Source organism: Felis catus, chromosome A2 (assembly GCF_018350175.1).
Source record: "Felis catus isolate Fca126 chromosome A2, F.catus_Fca126_mat1.0, whole genome shotgun sequence".
Lineage (NCBI taxonomy): Eukaryota > Metazoa > Chordata > Mammalia > Carnivora > Felidae > Felis > Felis catus.
In genome coordinates, this window is record NC_058369.1 from 148,602,009 (window position 1) to 148,629,587 (window position 27,579).

A 27,579-nucleotide genomic window follows, 5' to 3' on the forward strand; every position below is an offset into this window, starting at 1 on the left:
AGAATGACTGCAGGAATATAAAAGAGATGGAAAGTGTTGCCTAAATCCTATCTCTGGCCTCCCTTTCCCTGCTCAATCCAGCGGGCTCTACCAATTGGTAGAAGACTGAACAGGGCTTGAAAGATGGCTTTCTGTTTTTAGGTTTTTTTGTCGATCCTTTATGTTTCGTGTTTCTCTGCATGAGTACTTGCTGCTTACAGACCCTTTAACTTGTATCTTTCCTCTTTGTTGTTTTTGAGTAGTGGCCCAGAAATATGGGGCAATGACCTTGTGGACACAATTACCATACAGTGGACGACAAAAGTTCAAAGCAACTGGAGAAAGTATTATTTTAGTAAGAATCTTTTTCTTTCCTGCAAATAAATGAGTTAAATATAAGGAGAATATGGACTCTTCCCACAACCACCTGGATGGAGGTTAATTAGCACCTAATGGACGTGTTAGAGCAAATCTTGATGATGAGGACTAGTTTGGTTTATAAAGCTTTTCCACACACATTAGCCCACTCAGTCCTTACCACTGCCCCACGATGCTGGGCTTGCTTCCTTCTGGTGCCCCAGTTAGCTTGGCCTGCACACCCACCTGTTTGGCCTCATTGACACAGCGCATGTACTGGTTGGCCAGATCAGAGCAGCTGAGGGTCTGCTGGGTGTTCTGGCGGTAACACTGAAGAATTTTGGCTTGCAGATCAGCACAGACAGGATGAAACTCATACCGCCTGAAAACAAAAACAGGAACCCGTGAGACAAATGCTCTTCAATCAGAATAAAGATCAAGGCTAAAGAGTGGATAAAACATTCAATAAGATGTAAATGTTGCAAATGTAGAAGCGAAGTTTGAGAAGGAATTTTCTTCAACCCTTAAAAAAAGATACCAAAATAGTTCCCATGATAAAAATACACGTAACGTAAATGACTTCTATGAAATGAGCTGCAGTGATTGGTACCACCACGAGCCTCTCTGGACGTTGTAACATTCCCACCCAAACCCACACCTAAACCAGGTGGATGGCACCGATACTCTTCAGCCCAGTAGGCCGAATCAGAAACCTGAGAGCCCTAACTTCTCTCTTCCATGCCCATATCTAGTCAGTCTCACAGTTCGAGACCCAGCAGTCTAGTCCTCTTTCTCTGTACTCACTGTCATCACATTAATTTGTAATCACTCATATCCTGGATTCAAGCTAGTCTGTCTCTTAGCCTTTGCCCCTCTACTACTGCCTTCCAGAAGGTTCTTTCTAATATATAAATCTGAGACCATATTTCTCCCTCCTGCTTTCTGAATAAAATGCAAGGTCAACAGGCAAGTCCTTCTGGGTCAGGTTTCTGCCTGCCGTTTAGCCTTCAATCCTCAGATTGCCACAGCCTGACCAAGCCACTTTCAGGGTTTGATCCAGACACGCCCCTTCATGTCTTTGCTCATGCTGCTCTTGAGTTTGGACATGCTCTGTTCCCAAAGTCCCACCCATCCCTATATATCTGGAAAATACTTACTCATCTTTCAATAGTTGAGCTAAGTATTGAAGTGTAACCTTCTCTAGACAGCTTCACTAACGCTCCATTCAGGGTGGAATCTATCTACCACTCCCTTTTTGGTGACCCCACTGACCCCATACTGGCTGCTTCTACTGCTTCTTTCACCTTCCACTTAACACCGATGACACTGTAGCCTGGTGTAATTTACTAGCCTACATCTACTAGGAGGCAAATCCCAAGAAGTAAGGACTGTCTTATTTTCTTTGTGACCTAAGCTATTGATATGGATACCTCTTTTAGCAGTCATGCGATAAATTGCTTAGAATATAAATGGGTAGAGAAAAAAAACATTTTTAAATTCTGGGCTAAAATTTTACTAATTATACTTACAAATCTTTGCTTTCAGTGAATATGCAGTACTAAACACAAATGCCTCCAAAAATCTTAAAATACACACTTGAAAAACCGTAACAAAATAAACCGAATGAATTATACAAATGAAAATAAAATACTCTTGTTAAGATCATAGAGGAACTTGAATTATAAGGGCTAAATACACGCAGAAAAAATACATAATATTATCACTTTTAATCTAGGAATTTATATTTTTTCAAATTAGTTTTGTTTAGTACAAAAGGCTTCCAGTCTTTCGTATCAGTTCTTTTTTTGAAATTTAAATTTTTTATTTCTCTAGTAATCTTGAAATAGCATTATTTTAAATTAAATGGGTTCTAAAAAAAAACCCTACAGAATAGAGGGGGAATATTTTTCATCAATAAGGAAACCCCTGGGTGACGATTTGTCTCATTACTTTTATCCAAGACACTAAGCTAACACAGATTTTGCTAGAACAGAAAACTGACATGCAAACCACGTTACTGGTCCCTGAGGGAATTTACTTCTTACTACCTTCTAAAGAAAGTAGACACACAGGAAAAAAATAATCCCACAAATTTTACATAACATTGCTTTTACTTTTTCATTCATTACCTTCCTACTCTGCCAAATACCTAAGAACAGAATTTAAATCCAATCCCTGGAGTTTCCATTCTCTTTAAGATTTCAAAGTTCACATGTCTATGAGAATTTTTTTTGGACGTGGATTTCCCTAATCCCCTACCATGAACATCAGCATCTAAAAAGATGTGCTTTGAAGAGAAGATACCATGAACTGACTGACTACAGCAAGACATATCTGGATAAATATTGAATAAAATATAATCAAGCACTAGGTCAGCTGAACCTAGCAAATATATGACTAATGCCTATAACAGTTCAAGGGAAAACAGGCTTATAGTCTGTCTTAGTGTTGCGGACCATCATTCTTCTAATATATCTTAGATTTAAAAGCAGGGGAAGCAGGATAGGGAAAGAAGCCTAGAACAATCCTAATCATATATTCAGCTCTTCCTTATTAACATACAGGAAAAGATTGTAAAGAATGAGCTTCCACATACTGTACATCATAAAGAAGATAGTGTGTGTTTTTTTTTCTTTTAAGAAACTATTGGCGATGGAATAATTCATTCAATACTATGAACTCCTTAGAAAGAGGTAATTTAAGTTGTATATAAACGTTTAGTGAACTGAGCTATTAGTCATGCAAGTTAATGTCCATGAGTTATTTATGATTTGAAATGTGTCAAAACATACTTTTATCACCACAAATCAATACTGTTCACTTCCAGGGCCTGTGATTTCCTGTCTGGGAGTCCAGTAGGCCTGTGTGGATGCGTGCGCATGCACACGCATGCGTGTATACAAACACACACACACACACACACACACACACACACACACACACACACCCCTTCTGAAATCCTTTTTGTATACATTTCAACGTTTATTGATGATTAGATAGTAGAAAGGGGGAAAGAGGGGTGGAAATCAGCATAATTGTCTCCCACTTCCTGGAGGAGCCTCTGGTACATTTTTCCTGGATTAATCTGTGAGGGCAAAGCTCTGCCTCCATATTGATCTGCAGTGCTTGTTATGCTGCCCTAATGTACTGTTTTCACTTTGGGAAAATGTGAAATGAGATTACCGTCCACCATTAGAAGGCCATAAAACACAAGCCATGGCACCTTCCATTCAGGAAAAGGTTTAAAGGCATTTCCAATATGCATTATGGTCAACCCTCCATATAGCCATTGAGTCAGCAATTGATTTTTATTGACTGCTTTCCTTCCTGCTGATGGAAAAAGTCACTACTAGGCAAAAATAACAAAAGGGCAGAATTTCAAGATACCTAAGAAGGAAAATTAAATCTTGGTTGCAAGGGACATTTAAATAATTTAATTTCTTTGTAGGGAAATAAGATTTTAAAAAGGAAATGGTGAACGACAAATGTTAAGAGAAAGATGAAATATAAATATGGAGAACTCAAAACAGTAATAAAGAAAAGAGAGGACAGTAACCCAGAAACATTGAGTAAAAAGGAGTTGGTGGAATAAAGTTGATACTTGAAAACATATATTGATCAAAAACAAGTTAAAAAAAAAAAAAGTTTCATGGTCACTTGAAAGGACTGGGGATTTTGATGGGTCCCACCTCATATCCATCCTCCCTCTTCACTTTCCTTTTCCTTCCTGGACTCTTCATTGTCTGTTCCCTGCCACCTCCCTCACTTCTTCAAGTATCAGCAGCTGCCCTCACCCTTCCTAACCCCACCCCACAGTGGCACTGAGGACCAAGAGGGTTGATGACCATATTCAGCGACAGAACTGGAGAGCCAAAGGCTTGAACAGAGAATAAAATCACTCCTGGTAGGCATTATGTAGCCAATGAAACCATTTTTGTTAATGTTTAATGCTAATATTCACTTAAAAGGCAGCTAAGAAAATATATCTAAGTATTTTCTCATTACACTAACAAGGCCATTGTAGAAACTTTGTGTGAGGGGTGGAGGGGAATAAAACAGAGAAGAATACAGAAACACATCAAGGCTGTTCCTAATTTTTCAGTGCTTAAAGTAACAGAGATGGATATGTTATATGTTGTTACTCTTCTCTCTGATTATTTCCTGGGCATAATTTCTTGTAAGCTGCATTAAGGGTCAAAGACAAATAAAAACATTTTGGTAAAAATGAAGCTGAGATAAGCGGTACTCAGCTCTCCTCTTCGTCTGTGACACGCTGACGCCTGGCCACCTGTTTTAGAGCTATCTGCAGACTTCACTGCTGCTGTGTCTACTTTCATGTCTGAGAAACTTCTTTGATGTGGGTCTGAGCTTTACATTTCGAGGAAACTACTTACCCATCTTTTTAGTTCTGCTAATATAAATGGCAAGGATAAGAAGGTAACTTCAGAGACGGAGGAAAATATGGAGATAGTTCTCCTCATACCACTCTACCAAAGGCTAAAGGAGTCATGTCATGACAATCAGCAGCCACAAATTCCTAAAGCTCTCAGGAGCACAGAAATTGTTCGTTATGAGTGCAGGTGCATGAAAAAGGATCCTTTCCCTGTATCTGGACCAGTAAGTACAGAGAGAGAGGGAACGGAGAGAGAGAAGGAAGGAAGGAAGGGAAGGAATGGATGGGTAGATGGATGGGTATGAAATGGATGGTGCTAAAAGAATTCTGATTTTTTTTTTAACAGGTTGTGACTGCATCCTTCAAGGGATCTAGTGGTCTAATAAAACAGTATCTACCACATTAAAAGCAGGCACACAATACAGCCATGGAATCAAATCTTTAGCTCTAATTCCTATGGCATAATGCAAAAATGGTAATTTTATTCTGTATTAAACATTTCATTAGATGTTAAGCCCAGGAGTCAGGATTTCTGGTTTTATGACACAAAACTAAAGCTATCAAGTACATTGCCAATAGTTTAAAACATGAAATAATCCACTTATCATTTATAATAAAGCTATCATAAAATGCAGCAGCAAAGAAGAAAGTATTAACTCAAATGTGTTATCAAATAGATCTTTTTCATTTTAATTTTACCTTAAATTACAATATCCTAATAATAGTTTTTAGAATAAAATGTAAACAGCCTCTAACTATGCAAAATCTGAAAGACAACTCCAAGCTTTCCATTCTTTTTTTTTTTTTAATGTTTGTATTTATTTTTGAGACAGAGAGAGACACAGCATGAGCGGGGAAGGGGCAGAGAGAGAGAGGGAGACACAGAATCTGAAGCAGGCTCCAGGCTCCGAGCTGTCAGCACAGAGCCCGACGCAGGGCTCAAACCCACAAACTGTGAGATCATGACCTGAGCCAAAGTCAGATGCTTAACCAACTGAGCCCACCCAGGCGCCCCTAAGCTCTCCATTCTTACTAGCTGCTAACCATCTTTATTAATGAAGCTTCTACCTGGGCTGTAATCAAATTTCCACAATTACACTTTAGAGGCCAAACATCTCCCAAAGCTGTCTGTTTTCTTTGTTTCAATTTGTCTCCATATACACTTTGCTATAAAATTTGAAAAATAAAATGAAATAAAAGCAGAAAACTTTTTTTACATTTAGTTTCTAAAATGATGAATGTTATTAGCTATGATGTTGTCTATCCTCGCAACACAAAAAATGCCAAGAGGCCTCCTCTGTTATCAGAGGAGGGACCACTGACCTTGACTACCCCAGGTCAACCTGTGTTCAACCAGAGGTTCAATGAACCAATCAAGCTGACAGTGCTCATTGCCCACAATGAGTGCCATACCATTCAACCAACAGATTTAACTGGGTGTTGTGAAAGAAAAGCCCAGCATGGCTAGAGCTACAACAGAATTTACAGAATTCCATCCTATACACCCAAAGGCTTGAAAGAGCAACATCTATCTGAAAATATTTTAATACTTAATTCTTAATTTTAATCTATGGTTGATTTGGGGGAAAGATGCCAGTATCACAACTCACTAATCTGGATCCATAGGAGGAAGGTGACCTGTCTGCAAGGAGAGAGGGCAAAATATTGCCGGTCTTACCCCCAGATTTCAGCATCCCAAGTAAAAGGCCTAATGCTAGGAAAAATACACAGATAGGACCTGTGGTCACCTATCCGAGGTAAGATAATACAATGTTCTACATACACAGGTTCACTGTTCTTTGACCAACAGGCCCCACAAACCCTAAGCAGATGGACACAAACACAGCAGAATATTAGGTGAGTGAAAAGGTTTCCAATTTTGCAATATATTTTGCTTCCTCATCCAGTAATACTGAGTACTTGGAAATGATGGGGACACAAGGGCAAACCGAGGAGGAGAGTGGGAACTTCCCATGTGACCACATGAAAGCTGGTGGGGGCTGGCTGCTCTCTCTTCTCATGGTGCTCAGTGGACAAAAACCACTCTGACAGTATGGGACTCCCAGATGTCTGGTTTTGTTTTCCTGAGCAGGTTGCTACTACTCTACTCTGCAGGGAGAACGACATGGCATCTTGCCAACTTCACCATTCGCTGAGTGAGATCCTACTACAGAGATTCACCCCACGAGGGTCTGGAGTTAGAAAAATGGGGCCATCTTCTGCTGCATCTCCAAAGAATAAGGGCCTGAACCCTTTTGTTTTATAAATAGTTTCTTAAAATCTGGTGATCTAGAGAGACCAATGGCAACTTAATGTTAGTAAAAAAAACTTTTCCAGAAAATTTCTCCAGGTAATAATGCCTTGGACAAGAAATAGTCATTTATTCAGTTCAAGAGATTTGTGAAGTCAGGTATCAGGTATGAGGCAGAGAAAAACAATCAGTTGGCTAATTTGAATTTTCTACCATAGCATGGTACCCTTGATACATCTGGGCTATGTGCAGCAAGGCTTACATCTCTAAAAAGATAAAACACTTCTTACTTACATAAAAGATACCTGAAACATGAGACAATAATTATAGGGACAAAGAACATAAATGATGCCAACATTAACTCAACCTGGAAGGACCCCAAATCAACTTCCGGTCACACTTTCTTTAGAACAATCATGTACTCAGGAGATGTTGTTTTCTCATACTCACACAGTTCTTCTCATTAGGTGAAATTCTACAGCTAAATACTGCACTTTAGTCTGAGTGACCCTTAATTTAAAGACCTATAAGCCATCCCTTCCCTCTCTCCCTTTCTTTCTCAACGATGCTTGGTATATTGTTATTGCTTAATAAATGCCCACTAATAATGCGGTAATAAAAACAGGGACTCTAGTGGGTTAACCATGCAGCTCTGTGCTTTAATATGCCCAAGACAGCAGCAGTTTATACAAGTATCCTGAGTAGAAACATCACCGGCTGCATGCACACAGCACTAACAAAACAGAATCCCAGCTCATAGAAGTGGCCCTTGGTTATAAGAACTATAATATCTGCAGAAACATTCTTAGTCCCTTCAAAAGACCTACAAGCCATGGAATGCAGAGCTGTCCAGGGCCCAACATTAAATTTCAATCTCCCAAGGATACATCAATGTGAGTGAGACCAAGGCCACCTTAATACACCAAATTACTTTTATTTGAAATATTTTCATAAGGCGTCAAGGTGAAGGAAAGTATTAGTATTAATAAGCAATACTACTATGAGTACTACTAAAGAAAAGCATGGCATTTACTCTCACCTGACTTGATAAAACAGCTGTTTAATTAGACAACTTACAAAATGTCAATCTTGAGCATACACAATACATCACCCTTGCATTTCTTTTACTTTAAATATGTGTGTGTATATATATATAATATATCGAACTTACGCCAACACAAGTTAGCTTATTTTGCCCCACCCGACCCAGACTTTGTGAATGGTTTGTATTTCTCCTATCCTGTTATTTTGAAATGTTCACTAAAATTGGTCTAAGAATGGAAGATATGAAGGTTGGCTGGTTAATTCATTCATTCTTTCATCCATTCTTTTACTCTAACAACAAATATTATTAAGCATTCATCACATGCCATTCACTATGACAGGCGCTGAATAAGATACGATCTTTGCCTTCAGATGGCTCGAATGGGGGGGGGGGGGAGAGACAAAAGTGTGTATAAGGTCTTATAATGAGATCAAGAGATAATACATTTATAAACTTAGTGCTAAGCAAATCCAGAGATTTAGTTTTGGATATGACAGAAATGGGACATACAGTATTGGAGACATGAGGACATCTATCACTAGTGAACAGGAAACAAGAATAGACTTTATGATTTCCTCAAAGTAACTTTCAAGCCTGCTGGAAGATCTGCACAGTGTATGTAGACTATAGAGACAGAAATGGAGAGGAGAGACCTCCTCTGAACTTGGGGATATGAATACACCCATAACCTGGTGACTCCAAGCCTTTTGAACTCCTCTGCTTTCCAGAGAGGAAAGCTTGATACTTGCGTTCATGACATCTGCTAACACGGGCTTGGTTTGGAGAGGTGGGAGTAGTTGTGTATAGTTAGAGCTTATAAACTCTTTGAGTCAAGTAGGAATCCACAAGGAAATAATCAGAGGCCAGGACAGAGTTTTAGACCTACCAACAATAAACAAATGTTGAGAAAAGCTCCCAGTTGCTGTCTTAGTAGGAGGGCTCTGGTGGTAACTCTCAACTGATGCCAAAATTACTCTTCAGCCTTCAATGTTTTCGCTACTTGAGAATGCTTTTTGTAATCACTCTGTTGCTTTACTACTTGATAGGGCCAAGGAGGAGCAAACTGAACAACTGGGTCCTGGATCAATCCCCAAATTTGGAGTTAGGAGTAAGAGAGGAGGGGCGGGGATAATATGGGGAAAGTAAAAAGATATGAGGAAGCAAAAGAACACACCAGAATTACAGGGAAATCATGGAGGAGAAAGGGAAGACATTATGGGCCAGATGAGTTTCAGTGGAGAAAAAAACAGAGGGTCTGACTGAGCATCCCAACCAGCCCATGGGAAAGGGAAGGCTGCACATTCTAGGCCATGGGGCTGAAGCCAACTGTGGCAGTTGTTTTCCAAGACAACTTTCATTGCAAATTGTGGAAGGAATATTACACTTCCCTTCATTACCCATCCTTCCTGTAGAGAGTCCTCAAGTCCAGAAGAGGAAGGAATGGATATAGCCAGTGTGGCCATCCCCAGTACAGCCAAGGAGCAGGGCACCAGTCCTGGCAAGACAGAGTATACTTGCAATGAACCTAGGCCTTTCCAAGCAAATGTAATGAAACACTGCATACAACCTCCCAGAGATAATCCTTCCATATTTGGAGAAATATAGATTTCAGAGGCCTTATAATATCATTTTCATCAATGAAATCTATTATAATAGCACAGAATCACAGAATCTTCCAATTGAGTAGTATGGTACCAGGAGCCTATACAGAAATATGGTTGAGCACACATATTCATGTTAAGCTCCTATTTTTAGGCACTTACAAGTTTTCAAAAATAATTACCCATTGGGATGGATTTCTTAGGCTCCTCAGCTGAGGAGCTGCTTAGGCAGTGAGAAGTTTGGTGAAATCCCATTTGAGTCACCTAAGCATAAAAATACGTTCCACTATCCCACATCTTCCCAGCTGTGATCACAGGTGAACGTTTAATACTAAGATAAGTCAGGAACAGCTTCGTTCTAAAAATTTCACAACTGTCACACAGCTCAGTGAGGACTGTGCACATCCTAAGACAAGTAGGTTAAGACCAAGAGGTCTGTAGTGACACGGTGCACCACATTACTTGAGGTGATGCTCCTTCTTCCACCCCGTTTTGAAAGCAAGATCCAACTGGCAGATACACCCAGGAAGGAATGTGTCTGGCTCTCTTAACTGAAAGAATTGCAGATGTGTTTATTATTTTAGTGACAAGTGAAGAAAAAAGTCATCCCTACTGACTTGTCCTCTAAGTGTCAGGGTGCTAGAAATGAGGAGTGGAGGGAATAGCAGGGATGAAGGAGGCAGAGATTAGCCTGTTGTTAGGTCTCCACTCCTTTGAAGACTTGAAGGGCTGGATGCTTAAGCACTGCCACCAGAAGGAGGAAATCCCTAAATGGGTGCAACAGGCATGCCAGCAAATCTCCAGGGACACCAGGCAGCCAGGCAGAAAAAAGCCACATGGGCATCATACTGGTGGCCACCATGTATACATTGTGAAGAGAGTCCTAAAGGCTGTGCAGAAACAAAAGGAGAGAGAAAAACACACACACATGAAAGACACACACTTGCAGAAGTCATAGGCAGCACAAGGCAATAAAGGTGCCAAGGAAACAGTACAGCGGTAGGTGCCACACTGTCCTCAGGAGGCAGTGATTGCTCCCAGTTGAGGGAGGCAGGAGGAGAGTCTGGGTGCCTTTTCCAGAGAAAAGGAGAGGGGGTAAAAGACCCCTGAGTGAAGGCTGGGACTGCAAGAAGACAGAGGCCAGTTGAGAGGGTGCGTGTGGGTCCCGGCTCAGGTTCAGCGGAACCAGGCATGTTCAGGGGACTTAGGCTGGAGGCAATGCTGCAAAGGAAGGGGCAGGGGCTGGGACAGACTTCCTATAAAAGACAGCATGCTTACAGTCTACTCCACAGGCGACGGCAAGCCACCAGCCTGTCCAGATGAGAGAGTGAAGTTATAAAGGTGCCATCGTGGAGAGGCTGAACCGATCTGAATAAACCACATGGGCAGCAGAGGGAGCAGTCTAGGCTGGGACGCCAGCAGAGCAGTCCCCAGGTATAAAACAGGCAAGAACAGCAGCCCTGGAAAGCAGGAATGGGAGGATGAGATAACGTACCAGACATGGATTTAAGAGGAGGAAAGACGGAGTGGCACACACAGGGTTTAGGCCTGAGTCTTTAAAGAATGAAATTGCTCAAGGGCATCAGGAACCACACAGCTGGAAAGGAGCCACCATGATCTACAGCGTGGAGCTGGAGCTCAGCACGGGGCAGGGCTGCATGCACAGATGGGAAATCCCTGAGCAACCCACAGGGGGCGCTGCGGGGCAGTGGCCTGGGGAAGTGACAGGGAAGGGGGTGGGCTGGCCACAAAGCTGAGAGTAGAGGGAAGAGCCAGTGGAGCTCAGTGTCCCAGGCCAGGGAGGACAGAGTTTCATGAGAGAGAAGGCAGTCAACAAGAATAAGACCAATTAAAGGTCATGGCATTTGATCCCTAGCAATTTGGAGAAACAATTTCAGTAACAGGCTAACAGGCAGTTAGAGAAATGGAGGCAGTGGGGTTAGGTCAGTTCAATATCCCTTACTGGGTGCATGTTACATACACAGCAGAAACTATGTGTGTGTATGGCGGGGGGAGAGACATCCATCCCACAGGAGCTACTTCAATAGGGTACAATTGGCAACAGGAAAAAGGGAAAAATATGAAAGGGGAGGATTCCACCGGGCTGGAGATCTGGAGAAGGTCTTAGATGAGATGAAAGGATTTCAGTAGGGCCTTAAACAGTAGGGAAGCCTTAGGCAGGTAGAAGAAGGAATGGAAAGGAACTCCAGACAGAAAAGTGGAAGAAGGAAAGGCAGTGATGTCACTAATCAACTGTTTCTTCCAAAGAGTCATACGGAAATTTACAAACAGATCAGAAAGCCCAGCACTTTCAACAGGAACATGTTCTGTAAGCAGATGAAGGAATTCCCACCAAGTACAGTAATGAGTGAACGTGTGCTCAGAAGTTAGTAAATAGGGAAGGCAGTGTGAAGAAAGAGGTTTTCAACAGTCCTTTAGAGAAAAGCAAGAAGGGAAGAATGGAGGGCATGGTCCCCGCAGACATGGTATGATCAAGGAGAAACACAGATTTCCTGGTTAAAGCATGAAGTCCACTGTAAAGAATACAAAACATGAGGTTGGTGAGATGCAGGAGGAGAAAGCAATCATCTGTTTGCTGAGAAACCTCAAAAGCTAACAGAATCATGTGGCAGGAACGGGAAATCTTGTACAAAAGAGAGCAGGACATGAGAGGGCTTCTCCTCCTCAAAGTGTCACTAAGTGCTGGTGGCAGAAGGGCGGAGATGGGACTGCAAGCCTGGAGAGCACCGAGTTGCCAGGCATGCAGTGTTATCTTAGAAGCTCCAGGGATTCCATCCAAAGAGACGCTGACAAGAACAAGGGACAGGCCGGAGACCCTCTTGTACCCCCACTCCACACTGTACTTCCCACCACAGCTCATTCTTTTATGCATAAAGTAAATGCATTGAAGTCAGGGATATATTAGTGCATTTACTGGTCTTGTCTTCACGCTCACGCCGTGTCTAGTATGTTCATTATGAGTCCCTTCTTGCTCTCCAGAATAGACATACACTGAAGTTAATGGATGATTAATGGAAGATGGAGAAAGCTTGGCATAAAATATATTTGAAAAACAGGAGTTTATGGATGTTGGTCAACTATAATTCTCCATTAACTCATGATGTACTCAGGTTCAATTTAAAATCACGTAACGTGTATATGCTGATATATGCATAAGGTGTATGAAAAAATATACATACAATTGGCAACAGGAGTTGCTTCAAAGGAGAGGACTGGGATAGGAGGTTATGGACTTAAGGAAGAGGGCTACTTTCGCATCTGACATTTAAATCTTCTACAACAGGCATATGTTGTTGCTTATCAATAAATAATTGATTTAAAAGATTACAATGCCATATTATCTAAAGATACTTTGAATGCCCTGGAAATTGCTAAAAGGAAGGTTGCTTTCCTTCCAGATGCCTAAGCACCCAAACCTGTTTCTGTGAGATCTGTAGCACTTAACATAGAAGTGACTGGAAACTTAAAGACAACACCAAGACATCGGATGTGAAACCGCACATGCCAACCCTACACAAAGACAAAAATGTAAACTGGAAAATAATTCAAAAATGCCTTCACACATGTCAGCCTGCAGCACAGCCCTTCTGGTTTAATATCTCAGCAACTTTGTGAGAAAAAAGGACAGAGAAACTGCCCAATTAAGTCACAGGGCAAAGTGCTGGCAGTAAAATGTAACATGAGTGTTTGGAAAGCCTGGAAGCTGTCTCCATCCATGAAATCCTTGTCAGGGAGGCTGCTCCCTTCTTTATCTTTTTCACTGCTCTTTCCCCATCTCCTTCTTCTCTTAATTGTGCATAATCCCCAAAGCTCAGGTCTTTGCCCTGTTGTTCTTCTAATTCCAGGGCAAGTTACCCTTCCCCCTCTGGGAGTGCTACTGCTGTGTGTGTGACAGAAAGGGTTTTCTAGTTGCTCTCCTTCAGTTAGTAGCTGTGTGAGCTTTGGTTTCTTTGGGCATCAGTTCTTTATAAAATACACAGACAGTAATCTTCCCCACCTGAAGCCAGGGACTAGATCTGGTGGTCCTCTTACAGTCCTTCCAACTTGAAAACCTTTAGACGAAGCATGAAGTGGGTATGTCCAATTTATTCAATTTCCAGTTTCTCATCCAAACGAGATTTTCCTTCCATTTTTTCACCAATAGCAATACCATTAACTTTTTAGTAGGCATTAAATTGTTGCTCTTTTGTGCTCTTAATATTTTATAGTCAAGAAGTCACTGAGGTTGTTGGTTCTTCCTTTGAAAAGTCTTTCACTTTCAACCATTGCTTAGTTCGCCCTAACAGCACCCTAGGCTAACAGTTCATGCACAGACTATGATCACTATCCTCTGAATAGTCTCTCTGCCCTCAGCTGCCTTCTCTTCAAGCTCAACATCATGAATTCCACCACATGCATACTTGCATACACAAACCTTTCAGAGGAGACAATCAGGACTCTTCCTTCTTCTCCATCTCCCGTAACTAATTTTACTTCGAAAATACTTCTCATGTTCCTTGCCTCCTCAATAAGCTACTACTTGTGGTACTGGGAGAAAAAGAACCCACTGAAACCTCTACTAAACCACTATTTACCTATTCTGGCCTCAACGTGAAGGACAGATGGTGACACATACAAGGTTGTTTCCAAACACAATCGAATAGGAACCAGTACAACAGCTAAAGAGCACAAACATACATGTTCCTAATGTGCACTTTCCAAGCCATGTTATAAAATTATACAATTATTCTGACTTGATTCAATTTCTCACTTGTGGGTAAGGGCACTATCTACCACAGTGATAAGCTTCCATAGGAACTAAATCCATTTCAAAGGGTTGGAACACAGAGGCTCAAAAACAAGTGCTCAAGATTTTATACACAGTGCCTTACATCTCTGAAACTCAGTACTATAAATATTAACCTCTTAATTCTGTGAAAGTCCCAGAAATGAGAAAAAAATAGGTATTTGGGAAACGAATTATTTAAGGTAACTGGTAGGGAAAAGAAAGAACTTGCAAGTCAAGTTGCTGATAATCCATTTCATCTCTAGCATTAAGCACAACTAATCACACATGGTAACATGACTTCCAAGTTTTAGAAGAAAAATACATTATAAATTCAAGTAACTAATATTTCCCTACTTAATAGTTCATAAATGAGGGACACACCTCCAAAGCATTTTATAGCTAATGAAAGTGAAAAGTTTATATGGTACGTATAATTACACTGAACTACACGCACACCTATGAAACACCAACACAATTACTCTTTAATTTAAAAATTCTAACATGTTTCTTTTTTTGGTTCTGATTAACTAAAATATTCAGTTCTGATGCCATAAGAAGGCATTAAATTCTAATACATCATATAACCTCAACTCCTTGTGTTACATAAATGGATTTAAGCATTTTTCAGAGGGCAGGCAAGATTGAGCAAATTGGCTTAACATTCTAGGCTGCTGCTGAGACCTAAATTAACAAGACCAACCATGAAGTACAGAAAAACAACAGCTTGCTATACAAATTCTCCAAATGATTCTGATGAGCCTCATACATGAGCATTTCAGAGGTGGAATCTCAATGATTCCTATATAAAGGGATAATGATGTATTACTGCAGGACTAAACAATGCATTTCTCAATTCATGTCCTGGATTGGATTCACCATGCTGAGCTCCATTAGTTTTACATCTCCCTAAGGGTTCCAATTCAGCAGTATTAATCTAAGCCATTACACACAGCCTCAATCTATGAACGTCTGCCTTACGAATGTCCCTTAATACAGCTCTCCAGTTGAGTGTTTTGGAGAAAAATCACACAAACCAGGGAAACTCGAGTCATTATAAATTCATAAGCAGACACTAAATTCTGCCTGCCATGTTTTCACACTTCTGAGGTAAATTCACTTTTGTCCCCTTTACAATGATCATTTCATCCCATCTCCAACCTCTCCCCCAAATCTCACCCCTTTCCTTCCTCTTTCACACTTGGCCATTTTTCTGTTTTGCTGTGAAAAACTGAAACCAAGGGAGAACTCCTTTATCTTCCCAGGGTAAAAGTTGGATCTGTACCTTTTCAGGTGTTACTTTGGAGGAAGAGATCCTTCTTCTAGAAAAACAAAGGCAATTCCTACACATGGATCCAGTTCTTACTTTTCCCCTACCCTCTTTTCTAGTGGGATTTCTTCCACCTCCTATCTTCAATCTCTTTCTTGACTATATCATTGTCACTAGAAATCCAACAGTCTCTACAACAGTGCTATCCAACAGAACTTTTTGTGATGATGGAAATGTCTTATACCTATACGGTCCAACACAGTGGTCACAGCTACATGGTGCTCATGTGTACCTGAAATGTGACTAATGCACAGGTAATGCATTAAATTTTACTTAATTTTAATAAACTTAAATCTAAACAGTTACACGTGGCTAATGACTATCCTATTGTTGAAAGCATAGTTCTGGGAAATACTATGCTTACAACAACCACCTCCACTGCCCTACCTTCTGTTCATTCTTTCTGATTCACACCAAAATGGCCAAACCAATGATTCTTTGTACACATCACATAAGAACACTCGCTCGGACTTGTTCATATGAATTACTCCCTTTTCTTGAAAGGAGTTTCTTGGCTTCTAGAAACACTGTGCTTTCCTGCTTTTCCTCCTAGCTCACTGGCCATTTTCTTCTAACTAATCTCTAAAATATAGGAGTTCCTCAGGATATTTTGGATGTTTCTCTCTGCTCTTCTCTCTTTATACTCTCTCCACCATTATCTCAACCATTCTCATGGCTTTAATGCCACTTGTGTGCTGACAGCAATCAAATTTGTAACTCTAGCCCTCCCTACTTACAGGCAACTGCCTACTACTATCTACACTGAAGGTTTTGCAAGCGTTGCATGATTAAAGTTGAACTTTTAATTCCCTGCTCTACACCCAGTTTGTTCTTTCTTCCCCATCTCAGCAAATGGACCGTCCAAATTCAGGGAGGAGTCTCCCGATATACAATCTGTCCCCAGGTCTTGTCAATTCAACTTCTAAAATAGGATCTAGAATCGACCTACTTTTCTGTCCATTTTCACTGTCATTATTCTAGTTCAAGAATAATGAATCTCAAAAATCTCTTAAGTAGTCACTTGGTTTCCATTCTGCGCCCCCCCCCATCTCTACTGCCGTTCATTATCAACAACACAACCGGAGTGCCCCTTTTAAACTCTTGACTTCCAGGTTACAACTCTAATCCTTCAAATACATCTTCCAGCTCTTGGGATAAACTTTAAACTACTACTTATGACCTTGTAGGTGCCTCTATCTCCAGCCTCAACTCTGTCCACTATGCTTTCCTACATGCTTTCAGGACCCCAGTGAGCCAAGCTCCTTGCTCAGGGTCTTAATACAGGCTGGTCTTGCTGCCTAAATGCCCTTCCTTTGTGTTCCCCCTAAAGCCTGCTACTTTAGCTTTCAGGTCTGAGCCTGATCTCTCACAGTCCATCCCCACACAATGTGCTCTCTCAGTGCTTGGCAGTCATCAAGTTATCTGAGTGACTAGTGATTCCTCCCATTAGACTACAAGCTGCAAGAGAGCAGGGATCACATCGGTTTAGTCTACCACCGTGGTCCCGTGCCTAGCACAGCACTGCCAACCACCGTGCAGCCACTGGGCACCCTCCCTGCTCCTCACTGCCACCGTGTTAGCCCATGTGTGTGTGGGGGGGGATAAGGTGGACATGTGAGGAAGAGTGGCCAAACTGTGCCGGGGAGACCAATGTTCCCAACATCCAAACTGGAATTAAGAATGAGCTTTCCAATAAAGTAGTATACCCAAAGTTAGGTTCCATATTACAGTTACTGCTTAGATTTTAGCTGTTTGTGGTGATGGTTAATACAGGATCTGGTATCTAAGACACATTACGTCCATATCCGGGCACCACCTTCTACTTGCTATGAAGCTTGGGTAAAGTGCTTAATCTCTCTAAGATGTGACTTTTTCATTGTTTCCCCTATTTAAGATTACTGTAGAGATGAGTAAGATAATGTTTAAGCACTCAGTGCAAAGCCTGGCACATAGTACGCTTTTAGTAAATATGAAGTATCATTATGATACCTCATAATAATATGAATGTCAAATTATCATTTGACTTCGAAATGATTAAGTATAATCATTTAAACATCGGTAAGTTATTCTGGGAACCTCTTAGTGGCCACCTTATTTCCAAAGGAAAACAAGTTTCCACTTTCAAAAGACTAACTTAAAAACAAGTTTTAGAATATAATCCATGGGAGAGCTGCTAACTGTTCACACAACTTGAAGGTGAGCACAAAGTGTTCAGGTGGTGGTAAAATAAGGTTCCTGCACGTATTTTGATAAAGGGATTAAAAAGCTGCACTTGTGTTAAAATCAAACCTCCAGCATGGGGTATATAATTAACATAAACCTATATATCTTTTCTTTTCTCAACTAAGTTCTCACAGGGAGCAACAGCCCTCCCTTTGAATAAATGGAATTGTATTTGAAGTAATTACACTTGGCACAGATTTGCCCACTGCTGGTGGTGGGGCTGCTACTTGTGACTAGGCAGTGAGGGGGAACTCAACGGAATCGATGGCACACTGCTTTAATTTGCTTTAATAGTAGCAAAAGCGTGTCTAAAACAAGTGGGGCATTTCAAGAATAATCAACGCCACACAGCTACAGTTCTATTACCATGAAACCAGTATTCAAAGAGGCCAGAAACTGGTTTTCAGCCTCTTTCAGTGAGTTTCCGTATCTTTAGTGTCATAAATGTCATTTTGTAAAGTCAAGCTGGCAGTCCTCAGCGGGAAGCTGAGAAGTGCCAGTGTTAATTAAAAATGTTGGATAACTTTTCAGTTTATTCATGCTGTGAGATCTGTTCCTCCACCCCACCCTCAAAAACTTTAACTACCAAAGGGCACTCGGGAACAGGGAGAAATAGGAGGGTACTAACGATGATTTCATTTTCAAACGCTTTGAAATTGACAGGCAGTGACAGCACAGTCCAATAAGCAGGGATAGGGGAAAGGATGGACAGATAAGTTCTCTTTTCTATAATACTGGATGCAAAGAAAGCCCAGATCAGAAATCAGAAATGGTCTTCCCCGTGCCGGAATGTGTAGCCCTTGTGAAGGATAAATGAGACACCTGGATCCCTACACGTTAAAAAAAACAAAAAACAAAAAACACAACAGACAACTGTGGATTGATTAACGCTCAGAAATTAATTGCACACGACTAACTTAGGATGTTAAAAGCTTATAAAACTGATATGCTATATATATCATTTCATATCATGGTAAGAATATAATGGCTATGGTGATACAGCATGCCATGAAGTAGAAATTTTGGACATATCTGCCTAATTGGTCAATGTAAACTGTCAAAAGCCGTCTGACTGTGGCCAGCAACTCCAGCTGGAGTTAGGACTGAAGAGTCCTGAAAGAGGAAAATCTTAAGTACTGCTCTGGATTAGAACTTCAGTTTCAGGTCTGAATGGCTGGTTTGGCTATCCAAACTGGATAAAACAATTAGATAAGTTATTCACAGTCACAGTGAAAGAAAGCACTGAGGTCTTTTATTGACACGATGATAAATCAAGTATAATATTAATTTCTACCGAATACCATAGATTTTTACCAGTTTGAGATCTCCAGTACTGGCAATAAGTGTCAATATTTAGACTGAGGGAAGAATCATTTAACAGATAGAGCTTCACTACTTCCAATATTTAGGAAAGAGGTCACTTGATTGAAGTCTTATTTCCCTACTTGAAAATTAAGGCTTTTGCCCATGAGACACTATTTTCAGAAATGCACTGAAGGCTAATATCTTCGCATGCATTACAAATGCTAATCAAAGTGGAGTGTTAACATATTATCTTATTCATTATGAAGAAAACGGCTGATACGACTCCACGTGACGGACATTTTACCAAAGTTGTTTCTACCCTGCTTATTTCTTAGGTCCCTGCAAATGCTTGTCACAGCTCCGCTGGTGCTCAGGTAGCTGAAGTGGGGCAAAAGAAATGGGCTCTCCTACTAGAAGCCACATCAGGACAAGAGACAGCAAAAGAGAGTCCTGTCGTGTGGTATTTCATTTCACTAAACCTGCTGGTAGGAGAAAAGGTGAAAAAAGAACAAAGGGGGAAACAATTTTTTTTTTTTGAGAAAAGATATTAAAACTGCAGTCTTTTCTCCTTCCTCCCCCTTTCCCTCCCCTCATTTTTCCTATTTCTAGTTTAGGCGCTGTCAATCAGGCAGCAAACAGATTTACATATATGCTTCTAAAGGGGTGGGGTGGGAGTGAGGAAAAACTCTCTCAATGCTTATGCCAAAGACAGACATCACTAATCAATCACAGCACTCGAGGCTGAGCCTTGTCGCAGCCTCAGAGTCCTTCTCAACAAAATGCTGTAGGGAGTTCACTACAATCAGCTGGGGCTGGTGCCTGAAACCAACTTTAGTTGTGTTCCCTGACATGGAAGTTTGCCCCAGCGCTCTAGCTCTAGCACTGGGCTTGACTCTCTTGGTGTTGCACTCTCCTAGGACCTGAAGTTAAGGCTGAATAGTTCGTGATGTTGAAATTCACAAGAGCCCCAGCTTTCTTCCAGTGAACACTTTGCCATACAGAATCCAAGGCATCTGAAAGTAAGCAAGAGACCAGATAATACCCCTTTCTGACTCATTCCACATCCCTCTAAAAGGTGAGCAAAGCCAGGAAAAATCACCTGGGCTTGGCAGGCCCCTATTAATGTTTAAGCTGGATCTTAACTGTGCTTATTTTTAAGGTTGATATGAGGTTCAGAATCAGCATTTACACTTTTTAAAAGTGTGCATTTAAAAGAAAGTTTCCTAACAGTCACTAGATCACCCTGCACGATCATTTTAGGAATACCTTCCCCATACATTAACACACTCGTTCATTTGGCTTCTAATATAATTGGTCTCTCTCTCTCCAGAAAGCCCTTAATGACACCACCTCACATCCAACCTTCATAATTTGGCTCCCTCCACCTCAGAGAGCAGGACTTCCTGGGCACAGTCTTCCTGCCTGCCGTTGTGGGCCAAATGTGATTCTCCCCAGCTGCTGCTGTGCTTCCTGCTTTATGACAGGGGCCTGCCCGATCGCTCCAGGCCATCCAGGAACAGAAGCCTTCCAGGCAACAAGAAGCTATTAGATGCAGCCTGCTTGGGCCAGGGCCACATTCCGCTCCCAAGAGTAACTCATATATGCTTCTGCCTGTATTCTTTCGTTCCACAGATTAAGAGAGGATCATCTCCCACACTTGCATGAAGGATCTCTCTGGATAAGGAAGTCAACAGAAGATCAGAGAATGGCAAAACCTTGCCAAAAGTTCACTTGGTAAATGGCACATAAAGACCTCGAAAATAATCTGGAATACCCAAATGGAGGTAGGTTCCAATGACTAGAAATGTGGCTGCCTGAAAAATGGACAGAAGCCAGAAGAGACACAGTGCGTCTCTGTCTATACGTGGGAACTGAAGGAAAGGTGGCCACTTCTCCTGTGCGTGTGTTTGTCCCTAGTCCCCCACAGCTGCTGGCTCTAAAGAAAATGTGAGTTGCAGGAGGCAGTCATATAAAGGGCAGCACTTATCTGCTTTATAGAGAATTGAAAAGATTTACGTATTTTTTCTGGGGTCCCAAGCTTTTTTTTTTTTTTTAATTTGGCATTACCCATAATGTATTTGTCCATGGGATAAACAGAGACGCCTTCCCCCACAATTATATTTGCTTAAAGGAAAACACAGCTGCCTTTCTTGCATATTAAGACGCAACTGGAACTGGAAAGACCAAAGATTTCAAAGGGAAGGAGAGTTTACAGCATAAAAGATACTCCGCCATACCAAAGTGCATTGAATCTAAAAAACCAAGGCAAAGTAATGACTATGCTCCTTGGGGACAAAAGTCCTTTTGAGCAAGAAGCTATAGGTGCCATTTTCTAGAAGAGCCACCTGCTACTACTTGGAGCTATTGCAAATATTCAGGAGCTAGAATTTGAGTCCTTCCATCTATTTGTGTAGGAGAGTATGCACGCACGTGCACCCTGAGGCAAAACCAATAGGTAATTACTGGATGCTGTCACTGTGGGATAACTGAACCATCAAGCCGACTACTTAATGATCCCCTCAGACGACCAGCATCACACTGCTTGCTACTACTGTTAACAGGAAACCTTTGGAGAAACATGCTAATCCAAGTGAAAGCAGGGAAGATACTGTACTGCTAAGAGGGCCCACCCCCATCAAAAGTACAGAATGTGGCAAGAAGATAATGACCCTAATTAGTTAGTTATTATTTGCTATACTGACAACTGCATCTAATAACACTGCCGCCACGGTGCTGTTTTTTGTGACATCTTCTTCATGTGGCAACCTTTTCATAAATCAAAGCAAAAACCAAACCAGTTTCTTTTATTCCCCCAGTTTCCTTGAGAAATAACTGACATATCACTGAAGAAGGTTAAGGCATACAGCATGATGGTTTGATTTACATATGTTGTGCAATAATTAGTTCAATAGCTTCAGCCAACATGCATCTTCTTGTATTGATACAATAAATGGAAAGAAGAAGGGGGAAAAACGTTTTCTCCTTGTGATGAGGACTCTTAGGATCCACCCTCTTAACAGCTATCACAAAGCAGTGTTAGCTGTAGTCATCACATTGTATTTATCTTGTAACCAGAAGTTTGTAGCTTTGACCACCTTCCTCTAGTTTCCCCTTCCCCTACCCCTGGTAACCACAAGTCTGATCTCTTTTTCTACAAATTTGGGGTTTTTTAAAGAGTTCACATATACGGAAGATCTTTCAGCATTTGTCTTTCTCTGACTTATCTCACTTACTGGCATTATGCCTTCAGAGGGCCTATCCACGTTGCCACAAATGGTAGGACTTCTTTTTATGGCTGAATACTATACATATCACATTACAACTTCTGTATCCATTCATCCATTGATGAATACTTAGGCTGTTTCCATGTCTTGGCTATCATAAAGAATGCTGCTATGAACATGGGGATGTATATATCTTTCTGAGATAGTGTTTTTATTTCCTTTGTATGTATTCCCAGAAGTGGAGTTGCTGGATCATACGGTTATTCTATATTTAATTTTTTAAGGAACCTCCATACTGTTTTCCACAGTGGCTGCACCATTTGCCATCCCACCAAGGGGACACAAGGTCTCTTTCCTCCACATCCTCACCTGCATCTGTAACCTCTTGTCTTTTTTGGTGATGACCATTTAAACAGGCATGAGATGGTATTTCATTGTGCTTTCAATTAGCATGTCCCTGATGATGTGGAGCCTCATCTATCTTCTTTGAAAATAATGTCTATTCAGGTCCTTTGCCAATTTTTTTATTTGGGTTGTTTTTTTGCTATTGAGTGTATGAGTTCTTTATATATTTTGGATATTAAGCCCTTATCAGATATATGGTTTGCAAGTGTTTTTCCCATTCCATAGATTGTCTTTTCACTTTGTTGATGGTTTCTTTTGCTGTGCAGAAGCTGAGTTTGAAGGAGGTCCACTTGGCTTTCATTTTGTTGCTTGTGCTGTCATTATCAAGACCCGTGTCAAAGAGATTTGCTCCCATGTTTTCTTCTAGGATTTTCATGAATGCACATCTTGCATTTAAGTCTTTAATCCATTTTGGGTCAATTTTTGTGAGTGGCGTAAGATATTAGTTTTTTCTTTTACATATGAATATCCAATTATCCCAGCACCATTTATTAAAGAGACTGTCTTTTCTTCATGGAATATTCTTGGCTCTCCTGTCAAATATTAGCTGACCATATACGATTTGGTTTATTTCTGGGCTACTGATACTATTCTATTGGTCTATTTGTCTGTTTTTATGCCAATACCATACTATTTTGGTGCCAGTTTCTTATACAGCCTGATAATAAAGGTTAACACTGAACCTTAGCTGTTATCTATCTTAGTAAATGTGTCGATGATGTGGCAAGACTGTTCCACATTACAGTGGGACTGCCAGTAATGGTAATATGTGCAAAGTGGCAACCCACTAGGTCAATGGGACTTGACAATCAGTATGGTTTTAATTGAGCCAGAAAAAGAAATGGCTCTTTTATCCTTTTCTTAAAGTATACAGGAGTTTTCTCCACTGTGCCTTGGTTCCATCAGTGCCTTGATCATAAAATGCCTATAATCAAGTTTGATACAGACTTGTATGGCAGACAATAGAGACCTCACGGGGAATGCAGGTAAGTCAGCTTGCATAAGACAACTTCTTATGAAGTATTTAATTGGCTTTCTTGGTAGAGAGCTACCTGACTTGAAGATGTCATGTTTCCAAGTTCAACTAGAAAATGTTAATAAGGCACACTTTAGTTACGGAAAATATATAAATCTATCTACATTCACAGAGGTGAAAAATAGTCCTGAAAAACAGCAAAGGTCAGGAAGTTTTCAAATATCTTCTTTAACAAAAACTCACACTGTACAGAAATCGAAACTGAAGGAATTCCCAATTAAGGACAAACCTTAAACTAACAAATAACACTCCACTGTATTTTGGATTTGGCTATAATCTTAACTACCCTACTGATACTGTCAAGAGGAAAGCTCATCTTCTCTCTGGCACGTCTTGGAGATGAATTCTGACAATTAGCTAGTGTCCCACAAAAATCAGCCCTATATTAACAGCCTGTAATAAAGAACACCAACAACCAGAGAAATCAAACCATTAGGCTAGACAAGAGAGATGTCACATAGCCACAGTCCTCTAATTTGCTGAAGGAACTTATTTCAGCATGTTATTTACTAAGTACAGTATAAGTGCTAGGTGCTGGGGGAGATCTATAAACAGAATAAAACACAATTCTTGCCCTCAAGAAGCTTTCATTTCCACTGGGGATGAGATTCACACACTGTAACTAGATTATACAACCTTGGTATGAACCTTCAAACTCCCAAGAGTCTGTAATTCTTACTTAGCTTTTTACTAAAGGGTTTCCTTTAAAGTTTGTTTGTTTGTGAGAGAGAGAGAGAGAGAGAGAGAGAGAGAGAGAGAGAGAGAGAGAGAGAGAACATGAGTAGGGGAGAGGCAGAGAGAGAGCAAGAAAAAGAGAATTCCAAGCAGGCTCCAGGTTGTCAGTGCAGAGCCTGACGTGGGGCTCAAACCCACGAACCATGAGATCATGACCTGAGCCAAAATCAAGAGTCGGACACTTAACCTACCAAGCCACCCAGGCGCCCCCACAAGGGTTTCCTTTAATGAAAATTCAAAGTCCCTTCTCAAGCAAAAACATCCTGTGAGTAGAAGCTAAAAGCAGGAAAAAGTTTTAGAAGACTTTAAAATCAATTTAGTAAATAACGATATTGATATTAATTGAACACCTGTTAAGAGTGCTACGGCTATAAAGGTGGCTAAGACACAGCTCATGCCTTAAGCGGGAGACGGGCACAGGCAACCGCGATACAGACTGCAATGTAACAAGGGCTGGAGTTGTACAAACACAGAGGGAGCAATTAATTGTGTTCTCTTTTGGGAAGGGGGGGATGGGGGAGGAAGTGTCAAGGAAGGGCTTCAGAGACACTAACATCTAAGACAGGTCTTGACAATGGAGTTTACCAGGAGCAGATGGTGAAGGTGTGCTGTGCTATGGGGGCAGTGTGAGCACGCCTGCAGAAGCAGGAAGGTGTGAGGCATGTTCTCTCTTTAAGGAAGAACTCTGAGGTCCATGACAGACTGCGGCAAAAGATGAGGTTGAGGTCATGTCAAAAGTTATTTTTATATTGTGCTTTAATATTGTAAGTTTTGGGTGTTTGTCCCAACTTCTATATAATGATTTATTAGATACTGTCAATTATTCAGCTTTAAAGCAGAAACTTATTTCACTTTTAATCATATGGATCAGACTGATGGATGAGTATCTGGAGATTGCAGGGCAAGCTGTTAAAAAAAAAAAAAAACTATTATCAGTTGCCGCTACTTATCACTGCAAACCAAAATCACCACAACACTGTGCAACCAAATAAAATTTGGGTGCTGAGGATGACTGGAGACTGAGGCCACCACCCTTAGCCCCTATTTTCAAATGTTGTGTTCATGAAAACAAGTGTCTCTGTCTTCCTGATAATAAGCAAAGATGGTAAATAAGCTTAGAAACTACATTTATATTTTTAAAAATACCCTTTATCATTTGTAAGTCTGATGATTCCACCCAGGATTTCATTTGAAAACAATCCCACTCACTGGTCCCCAGAAGTGCGAAAGCTACTAAAGGGCCTGGGAGGAAGCTGTTCTTTCCAAGGTTTCTGTGTTCCCACGTCACTATGTGGATCTACATTTTTTCACAGAAACAAGGTTATACTCATGATTGGCTTAGCTTTTAAAATCCAGGATGTAGTTTATTTTTTTTAAGTTTATTTATTTAATTTGGGAGAGAGAGAAACAGAGCACATGAGCAGGGTAGGGGCAGACAGAAGAGAGAGAGAATCCCAAGCAGGCTCTGTACTACCAGCACAGAGCCATGATCTGAGCCTAACTGAGCCATCAAGGCACCACGAAAATCCAGAATGTAATTTAAACACACACATGCGCACACACACACAATTTTTTTTTCTTTTTGCTTCTTTTCCTTCCCACACCCCCTAATCTCCAGTCTTTTATTCTTAACTGCAAACATACAGGGGTTAAATAGGTTTTTGAGGACTAACATAATCACAGGTATCATTTTTATTTCTGGAAAAATTATAGTCCAAATGCCAAGCAAATGACTTCAGAAGAAACTTCAGGAAGAATTTCGTTAATGCATTATAGACTACCAACCTATAACTGCCCACAATCTCAAGGTAATATTAATATTCTAAAGGCAAAACAAGTTATTAGATGAAAACTATACCATAAACAATAGCTGCATTTATCCAAGCACAACCTCCCATGTGCGTTCCTAACTAAATTATGTGTACAACCTGGAATGTTAAAATACAATTATTATTTTGAGCAGTGTTGCTGTTAGCTAATGATTTGACAGAAAACATGTGTCTTTAAACATGTTTTTAGAGGCATGGTACATTCTCAATTGCAATTTTATATGTCCAGGGATTATCTCCAAAGAAACCATACACTGAATTATATGATGGACATCAACTTAAAAACACACGGAGTTCACTCAACAGAAACCTGAACTACTGATGACCATCCCAATTTGCTAACTATTGATAGCCATCATGGCGTATGCCAAAAACAAGAATGGCCTTCAGTTAATTCCTATTTAGCATCTCTATGATTTTCACCTTCCATAGATACAGAAGACATACCTGGAGGTGGGGGAGGAGGAGAGGTAACTTGCTAAAACAACTCAATTGCAAAATGTGAAGGATAAAGATTATACCCAGTAAAATTTCTGCTGACATGGATATTTACTATTCCATTATAGCTATATTGACATTATGGAATGTAACAATTACGAGACGTCCTAAGTGGGGGGAAAAACCCAGGGAGACCAAGACCCACAAACAAGAGAAAATGAGCCTATTTTCTTGGTAGTTGCTATAGCAGAATCTGTAGCATATTAAACATTCTCTTTTTCTTAAATCTACTCTCTAGAAACTGCATCATACAAAAGGGGAATTTTATGGCATGAGGTACAAATAGATGTATCATTAATAAGAACAGGTCAGCTTTTTGAAGAACATGGCCAAAAGCCTAGCTCTGGGATCTTTGAAAGATCTGGCCTTAATGCACTCTCTGGAGCAATGATCCTATTTTCTTTGCATCACCAAGTTCCGAGAGTGTATTTTTCATTTGTCTTGTCATCAGTTCGGAAAGGTGAAGATGTGTATACATTTTGGTTTTCAATTCTCCTATTAAATCAGCTTCTCAGTGCTTCAGTCTCCAAATGCTCCAAAAGAGGTATGGATTGACATTTCTGCCAAAGGACAATTTTTTGC

General features: G+C 40.6%; 1 protein-coding gene across 5 annotated transcripts in view; it reads right to left on the minus strand.

Moving 5' to 3' along the window:
* CHCHD3 (coiled-coil-helix-coiled-coil-helix domain containing 3) overlaps positions 1-27,579 on the minus strand; it is a 281,233-nt gene that overhangs the window by 11,667 nt on the left and 241,987 nt on the right. For 4 of the 5 annotated variants that reach the window (XM_023250578.2, XM_023250579.2, XM_019825818.3 and 1 more), the window contains one exon: positions 583-718. In XM_023250578.2, the coding sequence (XP_023106346.1) occupies positions 583-718 (136 nt within the window). Of the gene's footprint in view, positions 1-582; positions 719-25,159; positions 25,577-27,579 lie in introns of those variants that run through there. The other variant, XM_023250580.2, reaches the window with a different exon arrangement.